The sequence below is a fragment of the Siniperca chuatsi genome, linkage group LG11, assembly GCF_020085105.1.
Source record: "Siniperca chuatsi isolate FFG_IHB_CAS linkage group LG11, ASM2008510v1, whole genome shotgun sequence".
Lineage (NCBI taxonomy): Eukaryota > Metazoa > Chordata > Actinopteri > Centrarchiformes > Sinipercidae > Siniperca > Siniperca chuatsi.
Genome location: NC_058052.1, coordinates 21063124 through 21079374, shown reverse-complemented (window position 1 = coordinate 21079374; position 16251 = coordinate 21063124). Strand labels below are relative to the sequence as shown.

The following is a 16251-nucleotide window of genomic DNA, read 5'->3' as shown; positions in this document are numbered from 1 at the left end:
CCGCTCAATGTTGTGTGTGCTAACCTGCTACTATGCTAGCTGGCAGGTTTCTCAGATTGCCACATCCTTATGGAAGTGATTAGCGGCACGAAATGCTAATGAGTCCAGCAAAATGAAGAGCTGGCAGGACATGTATGATAAGATGGCGATAGATGAGATGGGGGGGGTGTTAGAGAGCTGACTGGAGATGAGTCGCTTGGAGGTAAAATACTTAATTCACTTCCACTCTTTTCTATTGACTTGTATTGTATGTACATAGAGTTTAAGCGAGGCCTGAAATGAGAGAAGAGCCAGAGGTGAAACATAGAAGTAAATAGATGAGAAGACGGTCAGAAGAAAAGACAGATGAACAAGGAAGAGATGTTGAAAGCCACAAGATTAACTCCAGCTCAACACAGCTCCATTAACTTTTCAACTTGACTGTGTACTGTGAAAGGAGTTGCTCATAGTTACAAATCTACAGATAATTATTAGTCCCTACCGGGATATAACAACATGAAACACACACATACATAGTCATGATGTAGGTTTTCACCTACATGGCTACATCATGTGAGCAATCACCTGTGTGGTTACTGGCGTAAACATTATTAAGTGCCGTTCTTCAGCAGATGTAACAGTGGGCTAGTGGTGTCATGATCGCAGTGTCTTTTGCGTTTCAAGACACAGACACCTCGTCCTCCCCCACGCAAGGACGGTGGCTTGATAACAGGCCTGCCGATCTCCTCCGAACAAAAGAGGGGGACAGAGAGGGAGAAGGGGGTGGGGGGGTGCGCGCGCTGCGCTTCCTTGTCTAATCCTTCAGGTTTCCACTGAGCAAAGCGCTCGTTTTTTTTTTTTTCAGGGCTTAATTGGCTGGAAAGTGGCTGACATGCAAAGTTGAGGACATTAACAGGGCTGTGCACCGCAGTAAATGGCAACGCAAAGTGACAGTTAAATTGTACCTAGGGGAAATTATCCATCTTTCGACATCCTTAGCTCTTTTTTGGGGTGGATCGGTGGGGGGAGAGAGGAGGAAGGCAGAGGGGGTGTAATTGCAACGCCAAGCCCCTTTTTTTTTTTTTTTTTTTTTTTTTTTTTTTGCCAAGAGTGATGGGATATTTTTATTTATTTATTTTTTTTTTAAGATGTCTCATTAGAAAGGAAGGATTATAAGTAGCTGTGGAGGAGCCTGATGGAGGAATGAATGAGATGGACAGATAGAAGGGATAAAACAAATGTGGAGAAGGAGTTTTGAAACATCCACCAACATGACTTGGCTACAATGTGTAGAAATTGCTCCAGTGTAAAAAGCCACGTGCACCACACTGCAACAGTTAAGGTAATTGTGCATATAAGCCACATTACATTGATTACAAACAGCTTTCTTCACTTTTTTTCTCGTCCTTGTCTCATTTTTGGAGTAAATTGCGTACCCATGCCCCACCCCCGGTCTCATTCTATCTCCACACTCTTTCTCTCATTTTCAAAAATCTCTTAGTCTCTCTTCTGTGTTGTTCAATCAGACTGTTGTGCAGTTGAACAGCCTCTTGACTGGCGCTGCTGAATAATGTTGTCCCTCTTCATTTCAATTAGCGGACCTCTTTACCTTCCAACCCTAATCACTCCATTCCTCCACCGCTCTCTTCTGCTCCTGCCTCACAAAAGCCGAACTCAAGGTCATACCATTTCCTGTTTTTTTTTTTTTTTTTTTTTTTTTTTTTTATTTTTTTTTTTCCGGGTTGTTGGTCTATTTGGGCATATTTCTCTTATCCACTTGTTTAATTGATTAGAGGAGAAAACACTTCAGAAATTATACCTGTTCGCTCTCAATCTCTGTCTCTCACATGCTCTGTCCATCTGTCTCTTTCTCACTCACTCACTCAGCCCACTACCACCCCTATGGGTGCCCTATCTGCTTTGACCTCTGTGTGATTGACATGGTAATTACCCAATCAACAGATTGATGGCAGCGCTGTCACAATAGAGGGGATTGAAGTGGTCTCTCTCCCTCCCCATTCTCTTAGCATCTTGTTCTCTTGCTTCCTTTCCCTATCTCTGTCTATCTACTTCTCTCGTTATCACTCCATCAGGCACACTCATCCTCCGTTTACGTGCTCTTTTGTTTGTTCGTCTGCTCGGGAGGCATAGGAGGATAGATAGAGCAAGAAAAGGATGACATGAGATGAAAGGAGCGAGCTGGTGGTAGTGGGGGTCTCTAATGTTGTTGCCATATTTCTGCGAAATTGCACAGCTGGGGGCCGAGGTCATCAGAGGGGATTGAAAGCTGACAGCATGAAATCAAAAGTAAGATAGTGAGGAGGAAAAGAGAAGGAAGGAAGGAAGGAAAAGGGAAAGGAGGGGAGAGGGGATCAGGAGAAAAGGGAAATGAGAGGAAGAGGAAATGAGGGGAGGTTAAAGGGGGTTGGAGAGAACAAAAGAGGAGAAAGAGCATGAGAAGTTGGAAGTGCGAGCGGAGAGGGTAAAGATCAGTCGAGTCCTTTTGTCTGTTGCATTGCTTCCCCTCTAAAAGCCTGTCTAGGGAGACATTAGGCCCTTGCAGACAGGTGTGAGAGTGTGCCTGATTGTGTGAGAATGATGTATTGGGGCCAAAAGGCTTCATCACCCACAGTTATGCTGTCATGAATTCAAAGGCCTGTATTGTTGCGGTGGGTCATAGTGCTCGAATAGGAGGTTACAAGGTTAACACCCCATGATACACTCTGTATTCTGTACTGACACAGTCCTGTACATGAGTGATTGGACAGACCTGACATCTAACTTGCTCTCTGCTCTCTCCTTCTCTCTTTGTGTATTTGTGTGTGTGTGTGGTTGCATGCCTGCAGTAAGGACCTGTCCGGAGCTCTAGAAGCAGCACTGGAGTGTCAGAAGCGCTACAGCCACCTGCCTCGCATCCATGACATCATTGTTGGTCTTGTGGAGAAAGGAGACACCGAACTGCTGCAAAAAGGTTACACATTTGTCTATCTATCCCGCATGCTTTGTCATTCAGTCATCTTTTTCTGATCCATCAATCTAGTGCTAAAACAATTAGTAAATCAACAGAACATTTATTGAAAATTTTGATTATTAACTTCAGTAGTTTAACACACAAAAAATATATAAAGTTAAGCATTTGCTGGTTCCAGCTTCTCAAATTTGCAGATTTTCTCAGATTTATGTCATTTAAAATTGGATACCTTTGGATTTCCAACTTTTCTTTGTGCAAAATAAGCAATTTAAACACACAAAAATCACAAATATGCAATACATTAACTGATGATGAAAATGATCATTAGTTGCTGCTCTTCGTCCATCAATCAGCGAACCATTTTGGCCACCAGGTTTCATAAACAGTATGGTCAACAAAAAGTAAGTACATCCTCTTCATCAAACTGTGATCACCATCATCACCTTAAACCCCAAGACCACCAGGATGCCCTAGAGCCATGATTTTTTATTTTTTTTAATTCACAGATATCACACTACATTAAAGGCTTCTTGTGTCCAAATGGCGTCATTTGCGTGGCCTCATTAAAGTTCAGAATAGCAGTACACACTGTCACTGCTTCTCTCCGGCTAAATTAAAAACATTTTTCACCCCAGCTCAGCTTGATCAAACTTTCTGCTTCTCCTGGTTGACTCTAAGCTTCTATTATTCATTTGAGTGTGTGATGGGGGGGTGTAATCCAAAGTGCCCCTGCAGTGTTTGCATTAAACACGCATGTAACAAGCCCCAAACAATTCCAAGAGTGTGTGAGAGGACCAGAGAGTGTGAGAGGTTTAGACCAGGGTCGTAGTGAAGCACGTCGGCCGATCACGTTTTGAACAGTCTCCCTGTATGTTGACAGCAGTGCGGTGAAAAGGTCAAGTTCAATGTGCCGCAAGGGCAAGTGGCTCTGGAGTGCGTAAAGGTTGAAACCGTGCAGTGGAGGACCTCTCCACCTCCTTCCCTCCCCTGTCACCCACCCACTCCCTCCCACCCTCATATCTGACCCCCCCGAAAGGTGACAGACCCTCAGGGTCAGCTGCTGCACCCTCAACAAAACAAAATGACTTTTACAACGATTGTCTGACAGAGGCCAGCATATAAACCAGTGCCAACTAAGCAGTGTATCTTTAAATAACAAATGATTCTGTCTCCCACTCACTCATATAAAGCAATAGAGATGGATGACTTATGGCATAAACCTTGAGTCACACTCGACCTGACTGCATTGTGAGTACATGTTTAATGCCGCAGCCTGCTGCACCATGGGTCCTATGGACCCATGCTGTTGCATGCATGGATAGTCTGAATATTCACCTTAAAATACTTAATACCTTTTACTTAAGTGTACTGGAACCATCAAACAAGCAGACTTCAAACAGACTGGCCTTCAGTGCTCCAAAACGGACTAAAAGCATGCCATGCCTCGTCAAAAGATCCTGACTCACATGTCTGACTTTGGTTTCAGTTCAAGCATCAACAGAAAAATTAAATGTAGGGTTTTTGTGAGGCTCTGGCAACCATAGCAGCCACTGACCTATTTTGAAACAAGAAAAGGTCATCATATATACATATTTCAACCTGGAGGTTTCTGCCATGAAAAGTCTACAGGAACCTGGCATGTGGAAGACGAAAAACGACTGAATAAGTGCTATTAATGAGCCAATGTGGTTCCGTCTTCCACTAAAGCTTCAAATTAGGATTTACATGCAGAAAATACTACTTAAATTTAGTCCAACTGGTCTGAAAGTTGCCTGTAAACTTGTCTACATTAGATGTAGACCATGAATTTTTAATGATTAAAGTTCAAAAAGCAAATCGCACCACATTGTTCTTTCTGTTGACTTTAGATGACAGCAAGTAAAGGCAGAGGGATTATTCTTTCTTCCTCTGCTTCACTGAATGTGCAGGTCCTTTTGGATAACTGAAGGTTTGCATTTTGTGTGTGTATGTGGTACCTGTCCTGAAGCTGCTGGACAGAGATAGTACGTAACGCTGAGCAGAGCACTTTAGAAAGTTTACCATGTAAGCTTAGGCTTTCATTCAGGACTTGTTTGTTTTAGAGCTGACTTGATACGGCTGCTTTGTGCTTGGGACATTGTGCCAAATAATGCAATTGGACAGAAAAGATGAAGTGTGGGGTGTGTTTGTTCACCTTGCAAGCATTTTTATTCATGACCGTTCTCTGCTCTGTTTCCATCTGTCTTTCTCTTCAGCCATGGACTTTGTGAGTCAGGAGCGAGGAGAGATGACCATGCTGTATGATCTGTTCTTTGCATTCCTGCAGACAGGGCGCTACCGTGAAGCTCGTAAGATCATTGAGGTAAAAAAAAAAAAAAAAAAAAAAAAAAAAACCTTAACACACACACACACACACAAATGAACTATAGGAGCCGGGTTGGGTTTTTTGATACTGCTTCTTCCTGAAACTAATGTCTCCTACTTTTCAAAAAGTGATATGAAAGAAGGAGCTCTTTTATTAAACCATGTAGTTGATAGCTGTTATTTCATCGGTTTGAACAGAGCGGTCTAGAAATCAAATCTTAATACTTTGAGTGCCAAGGGTATCATGTCAAGTATTGTAACCATATAGAGATATTTCCAGTGATAACCAACCTTACTTTATATTGTTTCTTAGTGACATCAAAACAAGTTTGGATGATTAGGGGGAGAGCAAATTTTATAAATAAATTAAGGGATGACTGATCATTTAAAGGTCCCGTGTGTAGGATTTGGCATCTAGCGGTGAAATTGCAGTTTGCAACCATGTGAATACCGCTTGCATCACCCTCCCCTTCCAAGTGTGTAGGAGAAACTACGGTGGCCAGGAAACTCACAGAAAACACGAACGGCCCTGTCTAGATCTGGGCTACTATATAAACATCAGAATCAGAAATACTTTATTGATCCCCGAGGGGAAACTCTTTAAGAAATAAAGAAACGCTCCTCCCCATCAGGATGTCGAACCCCAGTCTTACACGTGACAGGCGGAGATATTGTCCACTATATTAACGAGGAGAGGTGGTGCAACATGGCGGTCAATGGAATGGGACCAGCTCCCTCTGTAGATATAAAGGGCTTATTCTAAGGTAATGAAACACAACAATTTTTATTTTCAGGTGATTATACACTAATGCAAACATGCTTAGAAATATCTTATTCCATTTCTGCCAATAGCTCCTCCTAAATGTTACACACTGGACCTTTTTAATAACTCTAATAATTTCCAGTGTAAATGATAAACAAAAAAAGTGCCTGATTTTACACACACGAATGGAAGAGTGGTATTAGTATTTGATCTTACTGGTATGGCCACATCCATCCTGCACCGTTTACTGTACTGCGTTAAAATCTGCTTAATTCCCACCAAAAACATACCTTTTTTATATTTTGTCCCCAAGGTTGGAGCAGAATATGACATAAGAGCTCTCAAGTATTCTGCTTTCACTTCATGGCACTGACTGTGAAATAGCTAAAGTGAATAGATTTTGTCTCTTTATTTGAAGCATCTATGGTTTGGCATTCAATGGTGGCAAATCTCAATAGAAAATTTGATTCTCAATCTTAGGATGAAAAATAGTTAAATAAAAATCAGGATGACATCTGCACGACTGTCATGAGCCACAGAGGACATGCAGGATGTAATTGCCAAACTCTTTTTGTTCTTGTAGCTCACTCTGTCTTAAATCCTGCTATAAGCCCTGTAGATTAGTGTGAGAAAAAGAGAGAGGCAAAGCGGGCAGATAAGAAGCGATTTTCACATGGATAAAACGGACAGGCGGGCTGGGACAGGATGGCAGGACAGAGAGATTGATGAATAAATGAATAGAGGGATGAGCCTGACATCATAGGAAGGGAAACAAGGCCATTATCTTGTCTGATCAGGATGAGAACAAAACTGAAGAAAAAAATACCTTAACTCCCTCTCTCGTGTCCTGGTGTGCACTAAAAGAGGGATTTGTCCCTCTTGAGGATTTCCAAACCCTCTTAAATATTATCGACATGTTGTTATTGTGGCTCTCATTCCCCTTCTGCTAGATTGTATGACTGTTATCCTACTTATAACAGAAAGCCAACTATATGCCAGTGATGTGAGATTGGTGATGCCTTGTAAATACAAGATGTACATGTTGTCCCTGATGTCAATGGAAGATGTAGGTTAGAGTGACAAAAGCTCAGCAGCGTCACCCCCATCTGTTGGGTTTTAGTATGAAGGTTCATCTGGTTTGTCATGAACACATAAACCTGCAGACCTTTTTAAATGATACAATATGAATGGAGCCTCTTCAGTTGTCAACAGACACAGCTTTAGAATTTACATTAAAATATTTGCTATTGTACATATCCAGATACATATCTCAAATAATGACCTTGAACCCAGATAGACATTCCATTATATGGCTCTTCCTACATGTGATAGCTTCCTATAACTGTTAAAATAAGGAGCCACAGCTAATAATTGTTTGGAGTGTCACAAAATTTAATTTTTGCTTGATAAATGAATTGCTATTAGTCTTTAGAATATCATAAAATAGTTCACAAAAATTCACAACTTCACAGAGCCCAAGGTGATGTTTTCAAATTGCTAGCTTTGTCCAACACACAGTCACACCCAAAGGTATTCAGTTGTTGTAAAATAACAGCAAATGTTCACATTCAGGACTGTAGCCAGGATTTTAGAAATTCTGAGGTCATAATTTTAAAGCAGGTTTAACTGATTTTACTTTTTAAAATGTTTTATGGCCGCTCGGCCACAGTGGAACAAGCTGTAAAGACAACATTGACATACTATCACATAGAAAAAGTTGTTGCAGGGAATGAGTCAGTAATCAGTTACCTATTGACACATCCAGCAGACACGGAGCAACATTAGCATTTATTCAAAGTTGGGCTTCAAGCAAACTGATGAATGTAACTGATATTCACTCTTTTTTTTAGCTCCATTTTGGTCTGTACCAACTCCTGACGGAAATGTCTGGCTCTTAAACCTAAATGCTCCGCTTTGTTCACCAGCTAGTTGCTAACTTTGTCTGTTGTCTGCTGTTTGGTGCTAAGCAGGTAGTGTACAGTGGGTTTCAGAGCTTTTTTGCTGAAAACAGCTGCCTGCAGTGGCTGTAAATGAGGTCGATGACAGTGAACCAAAACAGTAAAGTTGCAGACTTCATAGAGCTGAGGAGAACTGCAGAGTTGGGTGATAATTCACTCTGGGTTACACCCAGGCATTTCATCCATTGTTAATATAATAATATTGATTAATGCAGCTTTAAAGTATGATCAACTGAGTGGTTGTGACCTACTGTAAGTTCCCCAGAGTTGTCAGTTTGGTGGTTTGCCCTCTCTCTCCAAGCAGAAAGTCCACTTCTGAACTGTCACTTATTGTACTTGCATGACGATGGATATGGTGCTGAGGATATATAATACAATAGAATTATATCTATCATCAAATATGCCTACACACACACTCAAACGCACAAATACTTTTTTCCCCTCTGAGAGCGTCAAGTGGCAGTCCAGAGTGGTGTCTCTCTTTAGGCTATGTTTGGTATAATTGGCAGCTGATTAATCACAGCTAATTAAATGTAATGATAGAGAAAGGTGGCCAATTTTGTGCTAAATGGTCAAGGTTAGGTAGAGGATTGTCAGGTGGCCGGGCCTATTATTGTGGCACGCGCATGTGTGTGATGGTCAAGGTTAGGTAGTATTGCTAAAGAGTGGTGAGCCATTATGTGTTTTTGTGTTAAGGAGAGGGGTTTGCGTGCGTGCATGTGTGTGTACTAAGTGGCCAGGTGATTAGTGGAATTAGAACATTAGGAATTGAGATGGAGAGGGTTTGTTAAGTGGAGGTGAGACGAGGTCGGCTCTGTCTTTTTCTTTTTGTGTACAGGTACATAAGGATGTGAGAGCAACCTGTAAGGCCACACAAGACTCTTTAAGAGGCAGAGTGATGGACTGTAATACACTCTGCTGTGCGTGTGTGTCTCTCTCTCTGAGGATTGTCCTGACTTGATGACATTTTTCCATTATCTCTTTGTGAAAATGAGTGTCTGTGTTGTTTTTCGTTGGTTTCTACGTTGTATTCTTTTGAACCACGTGTGTGTGTGTGTGTATGTGTGTGTGTGTGTAAATTATGTGCCTTCTTATTTCTGAGGATTTTGTTTTCTGCCCAGATTAGGGAGATTTGTCCTGATGGATTCCAAATCCCAAACACATTCGTGTGTGTGTTTGCGAGTAGATGTGCGAAGGCTGCTTTGAGCCCGCAAGACTTTACCAAGTAAAGGGAATCGGAGGCAAAAAGATGGAGCACTTGCACTGGGCCTTAGTCTCTAAGAAGATTAGACAGACTGAGAGAGAGTGAGTGCAACACATTTTAATTTGTCCCTTTGGCTGGTTGGGTAAGAACATAATGCCTTTGCCTGGGCTGGATGGAAGGATGGAGAGAGAGACGGGGAAAAAGGCCGAGCAGGGGAGATTTGGTGGAAGAGGGAGGGATTGCGAGAAGTGGGGATGGTCAGAGAAAGGGATGAAGTCCATCTTTTCTTGACTTTTCCCTCCCTCTCACAGTATGATGGGCTCCCATCAAAGAGGCCAGCAGGGATTGAGCACTGTTGATCCCGTTCAGATTAACTTCCTCTCTCTCTCTCTCTTTTATTTTTTTATTTTTTTTGCCAGATTACCAGGAACAGAGGGAGATTTCTCATTCCTAGTCTTATTCAGATTGTATCAAAGCCCCAAGAGACTGATGAAATCCTGATCACTGTTATTCTATGATAATAATCATCTAGTCACTCCACATATCAGGCTAAATCTTAGCTACTCGAGCCTGTAGATCAATCTATGTCAGCTCTTATTTGACAGCCCACACACTCTTCATATCATTGTCCTAAAAGTACTACAAAGCTCCCAAAAATGCAAGACTATTTAGGGCTTTATTGTTATTGTATTGTTATTCTTTATTGTTCTATTTTGAATTTTTAACCTGTAATTTTGCATCTAAAGTTTAGAGTGTATTAAGTCTTTCTTTTCTGTTTTCTCCTGGCTAGCTCAACATCCAAGGAAACTAAACATTCAAAGTTTGTTTTTCCATTACAAAGATTTCTTCACACTCAGAGTTTTAACGTATCAACCTTTTGTTATTTGTGCCAGCAGCACACGCATTGCAAAGTTCACAGCCTCAGTGCTCGGACACTAACGTCATACATGAGCTTTACCAAACATTTGCTGGTTCTAGCCTCTAAAATATGAATAGGCTGCTTTTCTCAGTTTTACATGATTTGTAAATTGAATATCTTGGTTTTGGACAAACATTTTGTCAATTTTTATGGCCTCGGGCTCTGGGAACTTGTGATGGACATTTTCACTACTTTCTGACATTTTATAAACTAAATGATTAGTCAGTTAACAGAAAAAATAACCAACAGACTTTTAATTAATAATGAAAATAATCTTTAGTTGCAGCCATAATGTGCATCTCAGATGCCAAATGCATGTCTTAAATCTCTGCATGACTCTTCTAAACACATTTTACTGTATACCAGTTGTTTTGTCTGGGTAGTGATGCACTGCCTTGTGGCTTTTATGTACCTACAGTGTATGCTGTAAGCCCACCAAGGCCACACAAACATTTACTTTACATTCCTTGTGCCATGCTGTTTAGGCTGGATGGGTTTGTATAGATCAATAGGCAACCAGCTCTCTGGAACAACCTCCCTGAGGAGATTCTTTTAAATCCCTTCACTTTAAGTCACTTCTTAAAACCTACAAAGGCATTCTCTTAGCTCTTATTTTATTGATTATTAATTTAATTATTGATTATTTTACTTTACTTCTACTCTTTCTCTTATGTAACTCCTTTTGCTCAATGCTATGTGTAACTGCTATATTGTTTTAAATTTTATCATTGTCTACTAGTTTTATTTTGTAAAGCACTTTAACTTTGTTTCGAAAAGTGCTATATAAATAAAGTTTATTATTTACCCTATGGATAATGCATTAATGGTTTTAAGTTATATATTTGACTTATATTTCATAGACCTTTTATTAGACATTCATATTGATATTCTGCATGTACTGAGATTTCGGTTTTTAAAATACTCCAGGCTGGATTTAAATGATAATTCTCGTTTATTACAACTTGGATTTGGCTAGCATTTCAATAACATTGTCAATTAATAACAAGTTGATTGCTGAGGTCTGGGAACACAGTGACATCGCTAAAAAGAAATCATACGGGATGAGAAATGCAACACATCCACATGACGCCCACATGAGTTACATAAAAAGGAGATGTTCAGTGCAGCTACAGTCTGTTGATACTGTTTTTTTTTATCTACTCTGGTTTCTTTCCTTATAAATTCTTATCTGTTTTTCTTTTTGTAGACCCCCGGACTGAGGGCACGACCAGGACGCCTGCAGTGGTATGCAGAGAAATGCATTTCTGCCAACCAGGTGACGCTAAACACGCTAAATGAATCAAGGCCACAAGATGAAAGCAAAAATTCCAACTTAAATTATATATTGTTGTTGTTTGTTTGTATAGATTGAGTCCTTGGAGCAGATGGTGGACATGACAGCCAAGCTGTTTGAGTGCGACAGAGATGAGATGTACAGTTACATCCTCCGTCTCTGCAGTAAGTCTCTTTCTCTCTTTCATTTGTGGGTTTGTTTGTTCTTTTATTTTATTTCTCACAGTTTGCAACCTTCCACTTACCCCCAATCTCCTCTGCTGTCGTGGCCTCCCACCTCTGGGTGTGCTTCTGAGTACACAGTGCTCTTGACCCAAGGTGGGTGGGTGGGTGGGTGTGTGTGTGTGTGTGTGTGTGTGTGTGTGTGTGTGTGTGTGTGTGTGAGGTGAGAGGTGAGAGGGAGAATGGGATCAGTCAGAAGTAAGAGCAGAAGACATGGTGTGATTGCTGCAGTGGAGAGCAGAGCAGATAACAGTTGTGATTGGAGTGTTAAAGCTGATTGTCAACCCATTACCCCCACTTCCCTGCATACACACACACACACACATACCACTAGTTACTGTGTTTCCTAAATTACAGCATAGTTGAGGGTCAGTCAGTTGATCAGATTAGTGCTGTGATTGCCCTCTCTCAGCATGGATCGCTTTGTCAGAAATTAGTGGTGAGCTACAACCAATATGGACTAACTATAAAACCACATGGCTCTGTGTGTCATAGATTTCATAACAAATAACATAAGAACACACCTTTTCCCATTCCCACTGCTTTGTATCTTGTGGTTTTCAGAGGAGACAAACAGCTGGCAGAAGGCAGAAGCAGTGTGGACAAAGATGCAGGAGGAGAACGTCATTCCCAGGGAAAGGACCCTGCGTATGCTGGCAGACATTCTGAAGAATAATGGCCAGGAGGTACCCTTTGAGGTGCCTCAGGTAAAACCCCAGTTTTATAATATGTACATCCCAGTAACCCTCATTAGACAGATTTGCTATTCAGAAGAATAATTGCCAGGAGGTTCCTGAGGGGGGGGAAAAGCAGAGCAGTTTAAGTCCATGAAATTCCCAAGAGCTCTGGGAAGCTCTAAAAGTGCCTGAGGTCAAACATAACACACAACCATGCATCACTGATGTTTAAACACAAATCACAATGGTGCCTGTGCATACATTTCTGTCTTTAAATCTTGAATGAAATGGGATGTAGCTAGTCTTGGTTATAGCACTAAAATTATTAGTTGATGGATAGATCAACAATTTTGATAATCTTTTAATATTTTAAGTCACTTATCAAGCATAAATGGCAAACATTCTCTATTTCCAGCTTTTCAAATGTGAGGATTTGTAGTTGTTGTAAATCGAATCTCTTTTTTTTTGTTTTGGAGCTCTAACTGTACAAAAAGCAATGCAGATGTCAGCTTGGACTCTGGGAACTTGTGATAATTTCTCACTATGTTCTTACATTATATAGGTTAATTGATTGCTAATGAACATAATCTAAAATTGCAGCCCTACCTTGATATTAAAGGTGTCCTTGATAAATAACCATAAAAGATACTACAGCTCTTTTTCCATAAAGCCAAATAGAGTACTTTATTATATCCCAATGGGAAATTGTCTTGTTACAGCAGCCAAATCACACATGAATGTCAAAACAAGCAACATAAGGCCACACAGAGGTACTGTAGATAAGAAATGAAAGTATAAAAACATAGATAACTGAAAATTTAACTAGAAACTGAAGTAAAACTAAAAACTAGCACCCTCTAACTCTAAATATATACAATGATAGTGCATAGTAATATTCTGTACATGGTTATTGGATGTCTAGTGTGTACTGCATATTGTCCTGTATTGAGCAAGGAGCTTTACTGGAACTCTATATATGAGTAGTATATGAGTGGAGCCAAATATAAGCTGGCGCTGCACTCATCATTAAAAATACAATCGTCTCATTCCCAATTATTTTCGTACTGCATAGATTAACCAAAGAGCAAGCTGACCCCAACCTCTGATCATAAGAACTAACCCCAAAAAACCTCTGAAGACTCTTATCAACTGCTTTCTCTATACAGCCCCCACCTCTCTCACCCCGCTCCACTTTAAGCCTCTGTTCATTACATGCAGAGGAAACAGGATTGAAGCTCTGATCTGAATTTTGGTCAATCAGACCGGCTGGCTGGTGAAAGGAATTACAGCTTGATCTGTCTGAAAATCTTTAATGCCAGACTAATTTAGCCAGCAGCTAAATGCCACCATATGGCTGCCACTGGATTCTTAGTTATATATGTGCATGTGGCCTTGACTGTATTCTGACCTAAAGGCAAAACGAAGTGGACAGAATCTTAATATGTATTAAAAAAAAAAAAGAATACAATAAAGACAGTGTGGAGTTTTGCCTTAAATAATATTGTATCGCTCCATTCGTCCTTGCTGCATTTTTCCTCAGCTTTGCACGTGAGTGTGCTCCAGTAGCCCGAAGCATGATGAGACAGGAAGTGATTGCTGTTGCCTGGAGCGATGAACTTGGTGACCCCTGGGGCTCTTGAGTTGACACCCCCGCTCCGACACACACACTTTCTAACACACACACTTTTCTTTTGCCCCTGGGGTGCCAGACCTAATTTGCCCCTAGCCAATACAGCTTAACCCCCTCCCCTCACTGCTACACGGGTGAGCGAGCATTAAGGGACGCTGCCCTGCCGGCCCAGCATTATTGCACTGTCATACACACGCGTACACACACACACCAGCTCACTGCCGGCACAGATGATTTTGTATACAGGCTTGAATGCTGGATGTAGCTGTGTTTTGATGGAAACATCAGACAGAGTTTTATCACTGTTTTATCTGCGCGTGTGTGTGTCTGTTTACAGACCTGGTATGAACAAGCTGCCACCACACAGCAGGTCAAGTCAGCACCAACCCCCGCCACAGCTGAAAGTGGTACTGAATACCAAGTCCGTCTGATGGCCCTCTGTAAACGGGGCAAAGCCAAAGGTAAGCAGCAGGAGGTCCCAGTGTTGTTGTCCCACATGACCTAGAGTTGAACTAAACATATAAGAAGCTGGTTTGAAATACTTAAGTCATCTAAGATGTGTAAAGTTTCCATTTGAAGCTGCAATAAGAACATTTTGACCATTACGGGGCAGAAGACTCCTACAGCCGTGATATACTTTTAGCTTATCACTTTTATTTTAGCGAACAACTGCCTTTTAGAACATACAGCACAATCAGCCACATGGGCTGTCTCGCCATCTGATGAACGTAAGTCTGTTACACACTCGTCTTTTAGTTCTGGTTCCAATTCCTGAGAAAATTCACTGGATCTGGAACATCTAGCTTCCTAGATGTAAGACTTTCATTTGCTCATTTACTTTGCTGTCTGCTGATTTGTGCTGGGTGAGAGCTGCTGGGAGGCAACCGTACAGTGTAATTATGGATAAGTAATTGGATAACCAATTCTTGAGCTAAAAAAGGCTTTAAAAAAGAAAGATTGAGTTATGCTCGAAACAAACTAGTTCATACGTGTCAGCCGACCACGTCGAAGTGTTTTTATAGCAGTTCCAAACGGCCACACACTGCAGTCACAGAGAGGCAATAATTGTTTAAATATGGGGATAATGACATGCATTTTTGGACAATCTTCCCTCAAAGGCATTAATTGTGTAACCCTGCATACTTTCTCAACAGACGCCCACACCTTTACTGCCCCCCATGTTGTAAAGATGTGGGGGTTTCAAAAGCTGTTTGACAATCTGACAAGCACCTCAGTTGAAGAATACGGACTCCTTAAAAGCTGTGTAGAACTGCAAGAGCTGAGTGTTAAATCTCAGCAAGTACTATCAACACTTTTACATCACACAGACTTAAATGATTTGATGTTAATATAAAAGGTAATGCTTGATGGAGCTTCAAACAGACTTCAAAGTACTCATTGACTGTTTGGAGTCAGCACCAAATTTCATATGAATTTTAGGGAAGTGAAACTAACGTTGTATTTCACCACTGTAGCTTTGTGAAAGCAGATTAATCTATTAATCCAATAATATGATTATCTAAAATTTTGCTTTTCTTTATCCTGTCCATCCTCTGACTCATTATTTCTTTTTCTCTCCTCCTCTCGCTCTCTTTCCACAGAAGCCTATGAGATGCTGAAGGATGCCGATAAAAAGGGTGTGGCATTAGGCCCCGCCCCTTATGACCACCTGATCCGTGCTCTGTTGGCCGAGGGATCCATTGAGGATGCCATGGTAGTCAAGGACATGTATGTGCCTTAACATCTTTCTTGCAACAACAAATTACACGTTTTGGTAAAAATAATTAACAGCAGCTTAATAACAAGGACACTTTCCTTTTTAGTGTCGTTTGTTAGTTCAGATCATTATGAATCAAAACAGTTAATAGATGGGAATATTGTGAAATATTCACCTTTAGGGCAGACAGATCTTGGTTTTAAACATAACAAACTGACAAATGCAAGATGCAATGTGGTTAATGCTCTGCTACTTTCCCTCCTCAGTCTGTGGCACTGGGTCACCTCAGGCTAAAACTACATCTCCTCAATAGACATGAGGATTATAAACTGATTGTGTGCTAACACACTTAGCCCTGCTGGATATAAACAGTGGTTCTTACTAAGCCCCAAGATACACACGCTCAGATGTACAGATTAATTTTGGTTTTCTGGGAAGCGGGTGACTTTGCGCAAAAACATCAATCTTCTTCCAATTAGTAATGTATCATGTGTTGTTGTGTTATGGGGGCCATATCAGGGCTTGAGTCTGGAGACAAATGGATGGACAGACAGAGGTATTAGAGATATGAGCTT

The 16251-nt window shown here is 40.9% G+C and overlaps 1 protein-coding gene across 1 annotated transcript in view; it reads left to right on the top strand.

The window, feature by feature from the left end:
* The window catches only part of lrpprc (leucine-rich pentatricopeptide repeat containing), a 60928-nt gene that overhangs the window by 27953 nt on the left and 16724 nt on the right, over positions 1–16251 (top strand). Inside the window, exons 24-30 of the mRNA XM_044213371.1 lie at positions 2826–2950; positions 5185–5291; positions 11345–11413; positions 11505–11595; positions 12217–12359; positions 14297–14420; positions 15561–15687. Of these exons, the coding sequence (XP_044069306.1) occupies positions 2826–2950; positions 5185–5291; positions 11345–11413; positions 11505–11595; positions 12217–12359; positions 14297–14420; positions 15561–15687 (786 nt within the window). The remainder of the gene's footprint in view (positions 1–2825; positions 2951–5184; positions 5292–11344; positions 11414–11504; positions 11596–12216; positions 12360–14296; positions 14421–15560; positions 15688–16251) is intronic.